Genomic DNA, 12,241 nt, shown 5'->3' with positions numbered 1-12,241 from the left:
TTATATACAGTTTACACTAGTAATTATCCATTTAAGATAAGTGAAGTCAGCAGTGCAATGACTCAACAGTACAATTAGGATAATTGCAGTCAGCAGTCAGTCAGCAGTCAGTTACAATGACTCATCAGTACAATTATTCAGCTTTACATTTTAAAGTTACAGAATACATTTAAAGTTATAGAACACATATATTGCCTGAACAACCTGTTGGGCTTACACCATATCCTAACATTCTCCCCTTTGGACAGGCTAATATATAAAGCTGTTCAAATTCTCAAGCCATAGTTTTCGCAACACATTTTATGTTTAATTGCACCCTGCGCTTTGGTGAAATTATCAGCAACATTGTTTTCAGACATACAATATTCTAACTGAACCATATTACTTTGAATACTCTGACGAACATTTAAATAACAAATATCAGTATATTTTGACCTTGTCTTAACTGCTAAATTTGTTGCCATTTTTATAGCAGCTTGGTTATCCTCATAAATTACAATAGGATAATCTACCTTTAATCCTACATCTAGCATTAATTGTTTATAATAAATTATATCAGTACATACTAGTGACAAACGGGACAATTCTGCTTCCATAGTGGATAAACTAATATGTTTCTGCCTTATTGACTTCCATCCTATTAAACAATTACCTAACATTATCGCAATACCTGATGTAGACTTTCTGGTGGTTAAATCAGTAGTGAAACTAGCATCAGCGTATGCACTCAGTGTAAGATCACGGTTAGGTTCTAAATATAATGCATAATGCATTGTCATCTTTAAATATCTCAATATCTGCTTTGCGGCTTGCCAATGCCTATCTGTTGGTTCTGCATTATACCTTGCTAATTGGTTTACGCTATATGAAATATCAGGTCTCAACCAATTGCTAATATATGATAGACTCCCTATCAGCGATTGATAGATTTCCTTACTAAATCCAGGACTTTGGATTTCTTCATGTTGAAAATCCTGTGCCATTGGCATTTTAGCTGGCTTACATAGCTCCATGCTATAGCGTTTCAACATCTGACTTATTTTGCTAGCCTGTGACAGTTTATACCCTCTAGCTATTTGAACAATATCAAGACCTAAATAGTGTCTAATATGTCCTAAATTTCTAATTCTGAATTTCTCTTGTAACTATCTAACAATATCCATTGCTTCCTTGTCAGTTTTAGTTACAATTGCTACATCGTCCGTGAACAATAGCAAAAATGATACTACACCATTATTCTCTCTTTTAAAAAGATATTTGTCTGCTACACCTTCCTTAAAACCAATATTATTCAGCTCTTTAACTATACACTGGTTCCATTCAAACCCTGATTGTTTTAAACCATGTAGGCTTTTATTTAATTTCCAACAATCAGTTTGATCGTTTGTTTTCACTCCTAACGGCTTCCTCATATAAATGGTATGTCTTAATGGAGCATGCAAGAATGCTGTCTCCACATCTATATGATTAATAATATACTTATTCTTTGCCGCCCGCACTAGCATAATTCTTAATGTGCTAGCTCTTAAACTTGGAGCAAACACCTCATTGAAATCTTTCTCCGTTTGAGCAAAACCTTGAGCTACAAGGCGAGCTTTATGGGTTACTGTCCCATCTATACTTTTCTTTACTTTATACACCCAGCTACAACCAATCAATTTCTCTCCAGGTGGTAATTTCACATCCTCATAAACACCTAATTTAGTTAATGAGTTGATTTCTCTACTCATTGCCTCCTTCCAAGCATTTTGCTCTTTTTCAGGATACATCCTAATATCCTCATAACTTGAAGGTTCTATGTTAACCTGACAAACTACCATTGCTTTATACCTATCAGGTGGATGTCTTTCCCTACTGGATCTCCTAGGTAAAACAGGACTCACTGCAGGTGATTCAATTTCATCCTCCGCTAAAACTACCTCCTCTTCTTCAACCTTAATAGAAGACTCTACATCATCTATATCCTCATCAGGGGTATTGTTATTCATTTGATGCTCAATGCTAACAGTATTGTCATCCTGTCTATAATCTGCACACTCAAGTTTCTCCCATCCTTTGTGCTCTAGAAATTTTGCATTTGCACTACAGTACACACTAGTAGTTCCCTGTGCCCCAAATCTAAAAGACCTATGAATCATAGCCTACGAAAAACATTTTTCTGGCTCTTTGTTGTTCCTTCCTTCTCACATTAGATGGAATATGCACCCAAGCTGGGGCTCCAAATGTATGTAGGTAACTAAGATTTGGTTTCCTCCCATGCCATAATGTAAATGGTATTTCACCAGTAGATGAACGTACCACGTTGTTTAATACATGGTTAGCACACATAGCAGCCTCACCCCATAATGTTTCAGGCAAACCAGAATCTGCCAACATTGTTCTAGTCATGGCTTGTAATGTTTGACCTCTTCTCTCAACATAAGCATTGTGTTGTGGTCTATATGATGCAGACCGTTTATGCTGTATACCTGCTTCTCTAACCTTTGGTTAGTAAATTCTGTACCGTTATCTATTACTAAGCACATTACTTTATACTTCAATAAATCTCAGCCAGTTATTTATATGCTGGAATGTTTCACATTTCGTTTTCATAAGATAACAGAATCCGTACCTAGAGTAATGGTCTACTATGCTTAGAATATAGCAGGCACCTCCTATACTGGGTTTCTTGGGTCCGATCAAATCTACAAATACGACTTCTAATGGCTTTTTGGTTTTAAAACCATTATAACGATTTGCTGGTGTTACTTTTGGTGATTGCAGGCATTGCAGTTCAAATACTTACTACATGATTGTAGTTTTATACCTTCAGATAGCTGAACTGTTTTCTTTAACGTCCTGAAATTTATATGCCCTAGTCTCCGATGTAACAGATGAATATATTCATCATGTGGTTTATCATTCCTGTACACCGATTTAGAATTTGCTACTAATACTGGGTTCTCTCTTAAAATAAATAAATCATTTTCTAATATTGCAGTAACAACCTTTCCATCTTTTTTGATTATACATTTATCATTCTTAAATGTTACTGTAAACCCAACTTGCAATAATGATTTAACAGATAGCAAATTATACTTTAACCCAGGAATATATAACATAGGCAATGGTTCATTACTAAATGACCAACGTGCAACACCCTCTCCAGCTACCTTAACCTTCCAACCATTTGCTAATCTAACATGTTGGTTACTCTTATTCATTTTCACAAAATTGTTTCTATTCTTAGTAATAGATTGAGAAGCACCACTATTAACAACCCACCAATCCTGGTTAACATTAGTTGTTGAACTGGATATAGCTAAATTACAACCCTTCTTGGGTCTATTATTATCCCTAACAGACATTTTCTTATTCTTACAATACTTAGCTATATGCCCTTTAGCCCCACAAGCAAAACATTGTTTTACAACATAGGCAGTTGAATACATTTTGTCTTCTTTTGGTTGGTTTACTCTCAACTGATCCCTTTCTTGTCTTCTTCTGGATTCTTCCAACAACCTACCGGTTACGCCAGCCAATGTGAGGTCATCTCTGATCAAAACCTCCAGTGAAGAAACATAATCGTCATAACTATCGTCCAAAGAAGAAAGAATTATATAGACTTGCTATAGTTCCAAGAAAACAAGTTCCTTTTCATGCAGCTCCTGGAAAATTCTGGTCATGGATTCCAAATGAGCCATCATATCTCCTCCTTTAAGATGTTGCTTAAACAATTTCCGTGTGAGATTTATATGAGCACCCACAGTGTCACAAACATATAGTCTCTTTAACTTGGTCCAACACTTAGCAGCAGACTCTTCACCACGAATATGGACAAGTTGCTGGTCACTCAGTGTCAGTCCAATTATGCAAAGAGCTCATTCGTTGTCTCTGGTAAACTTGGCTATTTTCTTCGCATCTTCTTCGTCATCAGGATTCCATGTTGTTACATCCGGTGGATTAATTACTACATCCCAAAGTCCTTCTCTACGCAGAAGTAGATTGCATTTTGTAGACCAGGATACATAGTTTGTTCCATCCAGCCGGGTTATCATGGAAATATTTGATAACTGTTCTTGTGCCATCTTCATTTGGATTAAATTTCACAAACACAGTTTTCTGTATTATTCACATTAACTCTCAGTTTAGCTCTGAATAATCCTAGTTAGTTCTGGTTGGCTCTGGGCCCATAACCAATGTTAAGGATATTGTTGTGTTAACCAACCAGCAGAGCAAGTGCACAGAGAAATGGTACTGAGAGCAATGAATACAATACATGGAAACTGGTTTAACAAAGCTTTTACTTTGTAGTGAAAAACAATTGCATAGTCTTTTAATCAATCCAAGTCTTTAGCCATTCAAAGCAGTCTGAAGTTACAGATATCTTCTTATGATACAAACAGCAGTAGGTAATAAACAGCAATTCAATGGTGGTAACAAATCACGATGATAGCAGATCCATCCACTTCTTCACACATGACGGTAACAGTTACAACCAACAAGTCAAGCAAGAAGTCAAGCAACAATGACTATAGCTAGGCTCTCTCCTTATATACAGTTTACACTAGTAATTATCCACTTAAGATAAGTGAAGTCAGCAGTGCAATGACTCAACAGTACAATTAGGATAATTGTAGCAACCCACCACTGATTTGATCCCCATTTGTGACCTTCCCAGCTGGCTTGAGGATGAAGAGGCTGGGATTTAGTCCAGAGAAACATGGATTTCTACACTAGATTATCTGTATTTATTTAATATAATTTGGCCTAAAGGATTTCCTTAGCACTTTACTGGTAGAATCTGAGGTTATTTTCTGCTAAATCATGATTGATCTTAAAGCTTTGGCATAACTTCTGAAACATAAGGGTTTCATCCAGATTTAAAACCAAATGTATTTTCTATTCTATTTCTTAGTCATAGTCATAAGATTTAGTCTTGAAAGGTGATCAAGAAAAAGCATTAAGTACCTAGACATAGAATAAATTACATACAAACACATTTCTAGTTAATGTATTTGTTAGTCTATGAGTTAAGATCTAGTGAATTAATAACTTATATGATAATCAAACCAACAAAAACCTCCTACCTCTTGCCGTTTGAAGTTCTGAACATACTCTTCAAACTGTTCATCTTTTGTTTCATCAGCTTTGCCTAGTTTCTGAAGCACCTGTAAGTGAAGGAGAACTCATTATTACTTTATTTATTTATTTATTTATTTATTTATTTATTACATGTATTTATATGCCACCATTCTCCCGAAGGACTTAGGGCGGCGAACACAAGTTAAGAAACAAGTACAATAAAATCATAATTTAATCCAAATAATTAATTAGTAGTAAATAATAAAGCCCGGAATCAATCTCAGCCTATTTGTTTGAAAAGCCAAGTCTTCAAGTCCCGACGGAAGGAGCGGAGATCAGGAGTCATCCGGAGCTCAGTAGGTAATTCATTCCAGAGGGTGGGAGCACCCACAGAGAACGCCCTACCCCTGGGCAAGGTGACATTGGCTCGCCGTTGGAACCCTGAGGAGAGCGGCCCTATGTGAGTGAATAGGACGGTGAGAGGCAGGCAGGAGAAGGTCATGCAAAAATCCCAGACCTAAATCATGAAGGGCCTTATAGGTGAGGACTAGCACCTTGAAGCGGACCTGGAGAACCACTGATAACCAGTGCAGCTCATGCAGGAGGAGTAACGAGGGGCTCCCATAACAACCCGTGCAGCTGCATTCTGGATCAGCTGGAGTCTCCGGGTGCATCTCAGGGGCAGGCCCATGTAGAGGGAATTGCAGTAATCCAAGCAGGAAGTAACCAGGGCATGAGTGACTGTGCGAAGGTCATCTCGGTCCAGGAAAGGGTGCAACTGGCGCACCAGGCGAACCTATGCGAAGGCCCACCTGGTCATGGCCATTAGATGGTCTTCTAGGGATAGCCGAGCATCCAGGAGGACACCCAAGTTGCGAGCCCTATCAACGGGTGCAAGTTTTTCCCCATCTATCAAAAGTGATGGAGCCTCTGAAACTTGAGATGCCGGCATCCACAGCCACTCAGTCTTAGAGGGATTGAGTTTGAGTCTGTTTCTGCCCATCCAGATTCGTACCTCCTCCAGGCAACGGGACATCACAGAAAGGGCATCTCTGGAGTGGTCTGGGGTGGAGATGTATAATTGGGTATCATCAGCATATTGATGATATCTCACCCCAAAGCCACGAATGATCTCACCCAGTGGCTTCATATAGATGTTAAAGAGCAGGGAGGAGAGAACCGACCCCTGAGGCACCCCACAATTAAGGGGTCTCGGGGTGGATCCCTGCCCTCCTGCCCATACAAACTGAAAGCAACCCGAGAGGTAGGAGGAAAACCACCGTAAGACAGGGCCTCCCACCCCTAACCCCACAAGTCGCTGCAGTAGGATACCATGGTCAATGGTATCAAAAGCCACTGAGAGGTCAAGTAGGACCAGGATGGAGGAACAACGCCCATCCCGAGCCCGCCAGAGATCATTCACCAGAGCGACCAATGCCGTTTCCCTGCTGTGACCATGTCAGAAGCCTGATTGGTACGGGTCAAGGTATTCCGTTTCCTCCAAGAATTGTGGGAGCTGTTGAGCCACTACAGTCTCAACAACCTTCGATATGAAGCAAAGGTTGGAGACGGGATGATAGTTATTAAGTGAGTCTGGATCCAGGGAAGGCTTCTTGAGGAGAAGTCGAACCACCGCCTCCTTAAGAGAGGCAGGGAAGTTTCCCTCTCTCAATGAAGCATTGACAATTGCCTGGATCCAGTCTCTAGTCACCTCTCTGGCAGCCGAAACCAACCAGGAGGGACAAGGGTCCAATAAGCAAGTGGAGGAACTAAGTTTGCCCACAATCCTGTCCACTTCCTTGACAGAAACAGGGTCAAACTCAATCCAGATATTATTCTCAAGACCCACCCTAGTCTCCTGATTGGATTCTGCCCAGTCAGAGTCCAATCTGATTCGGATCTGAGTGATTTTATCATGCAGAAACTGTACAAAATCCTCAGCTCTGCCTTGCAAAGCGTCTTCCCTCACTCCCTGATTGAGGAGGGAGCGGGTCACATGAAACAGGGCCGCTGGGTGGTTTTCTGCAGATGCAATGAGGGCGGCAAAGTAGTGACATTTCGCCGCTTCCATCGCCACTAGATAAGACCTAATATGGGTTCTTAACTGTGTTCAGTCAGATTCAGATCGGGAGGACCTCCAACTCTCCTCTAAGCGTCTTTTCCGATATTTCATTTTCCGGAGCTCCATGGAAAACCAAGGAGCAATCCAGGATCTGCATCGGGTTAGAGGCCGCAAAGGTGCGATTCTGTCCAAGGCGTCGGTAACCACCCATTCCCAGGATGCCACCAGAGCCTCAGCTGAATCGCAGGATTGAGAGGTGGGGAATGTCCCAAGCTCCTTCAAGAACCCTTCTGGGTCCATCAGGTGCCTAGGGCGGAACCATTTTATGGGTCCCGTCTCCCAGCGGCAGGGGCTGGCAGATTGAAAGTCTAGTCTAAGGAGGGAATGGTCAGTCCATGACAGGGGAGTAATGGAAAGTTCCCCCTTACCGTGACCATTTATCCACTGCCTAGAGAGAAAAACCAGGTCGAGTGTGTGTCCTCCCCTATGAGTTGGGCCCTGAATAACCTGAGTCAGGTCCATGGCTGCCAGGGAGGCCATGAACTCCTGAACTGTCTCAGATGACTCACCAATCGAAGACAGATTAAAATCTCCCACAACTAAAAGGTTGGGGAGTTCAAGTGCTTTGAGCAAATATCAGTGGAGTGATTATATTGTTTTGACATTATCGGTGCTTCATCTCATTTTGATAATGTCTTATTTTTTTCTCGCCAGTTAACATCACAATACCAATACAATAGTAGCTATGATGCTACTATTGAAAAACACTCTTTAAGAAGAAAGTGTAGATTCAAAGCAATAACCTTTTATCTTCCTGCATCAAAAGCCTGGCAATATTTTGAAAATTAGCAAGGGTCCTGGCATATTTTTTTGAAGCAATAAATCTTTCTGTTGATGAATGATCCCAAAGGCTTCACTGCAACACAATAGAGAAAGAGATCTGGCAGAATAATAAACCGCTATGCCAGTCAGGGTGTTGAAGACCAAACTGTATTAAGCTTTTTCTTACATGTTATGGTTCATTATTTCTGACAGTAATCAACATTACTCGAATCTGTGTCTAATTTTAAACACATAGCAATAGAGAATCAGGGAAATAAATTGGCTTGCCAGTTAATGAGGTATGAAATCTTAAACATGAACTGACAGGGATTTATCACCCACATTAAGCTTCAAGTATATTTAAATTGCCTCCAGAAGTTGGAAGTTTTTAAGAAGATGTTGGATAATCATTTGTCTGAAGTGGTGTATGGTTTCTTGCCTAAACAGGGGGTTGGACTAGAAGACCTCTAAGGTCCCTTCCCTTCCAACTCTCTTATTATATTATATTATAAATACATACAAAATCATTATGGTGGATATTTGCATTACTCAAAAGTATGTTGAAGGGACTAAGATGCAGAATCTCAATTAAATAAGGCATAACATATGTGGGTGAATTTCCAGCACAGCGACAGTAGAAGCACTTTATTAATTCACAAGTTGAAATAAAATGGAATGGAATTTGAAACAAGTGCAAAGCAGAACATACATGTTTCCCCAGAAAGAGACTTCAGACCCCTTAGGCACTGAAGAGTTTGGCTCTGCTATTCATAGAATACTGTGAAGATCAGCTGCATATGAATCAGACAAAATTGAAGCATGACTTCCTAGATGGCAGAACGCAGTTATAGCAAACAACTCCATACTTCCATTAAACAGAAGAACATTTAAAGCTTGTTCTGCAAACTCTTATCCTAACCAATGCACCTTCACTCTGTTCTTTCTTGGCTGTTTTCCTTTTTAAGAAAAGAAGGAGGTGGAAGAGAGAAAGAATGGAAAGAGGTAGGAATATGTAGTGACATTTAAAAACCCAGGACAATCTTGAATTTAACAAGACTTAAGATTCAAATTTTAGATAATGTTGGAAGAAATGTCCATCTGGGTTCAGTTCTAAGTGGGAAGAAAGACACTGGAAACATGGAGGCTGATTGGAAAGATGGTTTAATGGTGGACAAGACCACATAGTTTGAAGTCCTAGACAATCAAGTACATGGATCAAACACACAGAGAGAGATTTATACCCTCTCTTGGGCTTTGAACTTGCTTCCTGTTCCTGCGAAAGAAATGTATTCTGATTGGTTGTTAGACTCCCATGGGGCCATGCAGGAGTAATTTTGTAGATTATCTTGAGTCTCAAGCTTGGTTGAATCTTGCTGGGTGATGTAATGAAGGGGTTTTGGACAATTCCTATTATGGCTTAATGGCTTTGTCCTGGTTTGGATCTTGAGTGAGGGCTAATTCTATCACCTGTCAGGACTCAGGTGAATGCCCTAATTAACTCATGAGCCTCGGCCCAAGTTTTTTAAAAAATCCAGTTATTTATTAGGAGCAACATGTCGGCAGCTTCCCAATTGTAGTCAACTCTGCCGCACGTAATTTACGGCTCAACTATGACCCTGTTTTCCCCCTCTTCTCAGGCTGTGTCATAAATCACATTCTCCAATGAGGCACTTTCATGGGCTGTAGAAACCATGCCTCTGGTAATCTGGCTCTGGTAATCTGAGATCCAACCTTGGAGGAAGGTATGCATGGAATGTGCTTGTGAAAGTGGCTGCTGAACTGTTCTTTTTTTTTTTGATTTTTTTTTTTTAAACATAAAACACATCTTTTTAGAGCAAGGGTTAGATCCCGTATAAAATAAGTATAAGTTCCTAATTTCATCCATTAACATCTTTTAAAAAAGAAAGAAAAAAGAAGAAGAAGAAAAAGAATAAATCTAAACCCAATTTTTATCATTCCATCTGACATCTTATTCTAGCGTTTAACATTCTACTATGTAATCATCCCAAATCTTAAACTCCAAATTTATACAGCTCTTTATAATATTCATTTATCATTTTAACAATCAGTATTTCATATATTTTCCTTACTTCAAAGACCCAAATCAAATCGATGTTTCTTTTAAATCACATCTAATAACCAACATAGAATATTTTATTCAACTCTTAAAAACATTTCAAAAGCAATTCACTTTAAAATTTATTCCACATTTCCACCTATAATTTATTATACCCAAAATATTTTGTTTTTGCTAATTACAAGCTTCTTTTCCATTACAACTAATTCTGATGTTTAAATGGTTCATAACTTATATAGCTATTCCCCAACAATATGTTCCTCCACTTCTACCAATTTGGCTGTAACTGTTTTCAGAAATATCTCCTTCATTCCTCCTAGGTTTATTTTTGGCTGGATTGTAGCTTGGTTAGCTGATTTCCAGGGATGCTTTCCTCCACTCCTAGCCTTATTTGTTAGCTAGATCACAATTTGGTTTTAACTGCTCTCCAACATTTTGTCCTCCACTCCTCCTAGGTTTATTTTTAGCTGGATAACAGCTTAATCAGCTGTTTTCCAGGGATGCTTCCTTCCACCCCTAACCTACATTTAGCTAGTTCACAGTTTGGCTTTACTGCTCCCCAGTGTTGTCTCCTTCTCTTCTCCTAAATTTATTTTTGGCTGGTTCACAGCATAGTTAGCTGTTTTCCAGGGATGCTTTCCTCCGCTCCTTACCTTATATTTAACTGGTTCACAGTTTGGCTCTAATTGCTCTCCAGCATTATCTCCTCCACTCCTCCTAAGTTTATTTTTAGCTGATTCACAGCCTAATCAGCTGTTCTCCAGGGATGCTTTCCTCCACTCCTAACCTTATATTTGACTAATTCACAATTTAGCTTTAATCATCTGATCACCAAAATCATACTCTTACCAATTTAAAATAATAATGCATTTTAATATATATCTTCTCTCCTACTCTCTCTTAAACTATTAATTTTATTTACATTTCTCCCATTTCCTATTTGTTTCTTGTTTTTCTATGTAAAGCAACATTTTGAAACACCAATTTACCATAGTTATAAAATCTAAAAACAAGTCTTATTAATATTCAAAAATTCACTTCCATTCTCTTATTTACTATGAAAAAATGACATTTTAAACCACTTTCAAATCAATTTTCTGTAACCGTTAGAACTCTTATTAATATTTTAAAATTTTCTTTCAAAGTCTTCACATTTTTATAGTTTTTCTATAATGATATTTCCCGCTTTAAAAATAATCATAAAATCTATAAACAATTCCTGTTAATATTCAAAGCTTCATTCATGTTTTCTTATTTTCTATAAAGGACAATATTTTAAACCATTTTAAAGAAGCAATTTGCTGAACTGTTCTGACAGATGTCTCTCCTTTCTTCCCATGACAACTCGAGAGCAGACTAGAAATGCTTTGTGAATTGACATCACCCACAGGAGTGGATTCTAAATTTTTTTACTACCGGTTCTGTGGGTGTGTCTTATTTTGTGGACGTGGTTTGATGGTCATGTGACAATTCTTTAAGATTTAGCAGAGGTACTGGTCTACCAGGCTTTTAACTGCTTGCAGAGCTGTACCGGTCTACCCATTTGTTCTTGGAGTGTTTTGGTCTACCCATTTGGTTTTGGAGGCACCGGTCTACTCATTTGTTTTTGGAGGCACCAGTCTACCCATTTGGTTTTGGAGGCATTGGTCTACTCATTTGTTTTTGGAGGCACCGGTCTACCCATTTGGTTTTCAAGTGCACTAGTCTATCACCACACTACCTTTTAACACTGATCAGCTGTAGGGTGGCCCTTTGAAGCCCCGCGGCAAGAGTTTAAACAGTTTTTTTTCCTTCTAGCCAGTCAGCTGGGACTCGGGAGGCAGCGAATAGATTGGGGGTGGGGCCAAATAAAAGGTAAGAATAATATGGGGAGACAGGAGGACCCAGCTCCTGAACAAAGAGAACCAGTTCGGTGATGTCATATCGTCACCGCTACTGGCTCAGCCGAACCGGTCCGAACCAGGAGGAACCCATCACTGATCGCCCTGGAGCTGAAAGTCTTTTGTCTTGTAGATAAGATGGCCCAGTCTTTTGTCTTGTAGATAAGCTGGCACCAAAATATCTGCTGGGGCTGAGTTTCTGTGTCCCTTAAGATTTCTATTTCTCTTTTAGGAAAAATATTCTGCCTTTTAAATACTTCCTAGAATATTTAATTCTTCTAGGAGAGGGGTGGGTACTATCTTTCTACAGATAACTTGGTCTTAAAATAAAATTGG

The 12,241-nt window shown here is 39.2% G+C and overlaps 1 protein-coding gene across 6 annotated transcripts in view; it reads right to left on the bottom strand.

Annotated features, from left to right (window-relative positions):
* Nucleotides 1-12,241, bottom strand: part of AMPH (amphiphysin) — a 183,810-nt gene that overhangs the window by 104,094 nt on the left and 67,475 nt on the right. For all 6 annotated transcript variants that reach the window (XM_034413368.3, XM_060686129.2, XM_087892432.1 and 3 more), the window contains one exon: nucleotides 5,070-5,150. In XM_034413368.3, the coding sequence (XP_034269259.1) occupies nucleotides 5,070-5,150 (81 nt within the window). The remainder of the gene's footprint in view (nucleotides 1-5,069; nucleotides 5,151-12,241) is intronic.

This window comes from Pantherophis guttatus, chromosome 4 (genome assembly GCF_059756535.1).
Source record: "Pantherophis guttatus breed Tessera chromosome 4, ASM5975653v1, whole genome shotgun sequence".
In the NCBI taxonomy this organism is placed as follows: Eukaryota; Metazoa; Chordata; class Lepidosauria; order Squamata; family Colubridae; genus Pantherophis; species Pantherophis guttatus.
The sequence above is the reverse complement of the archived record's forward strand: the minus strand, read 5'-3'. Positions and strand labels throughout refer to the sequence as shown.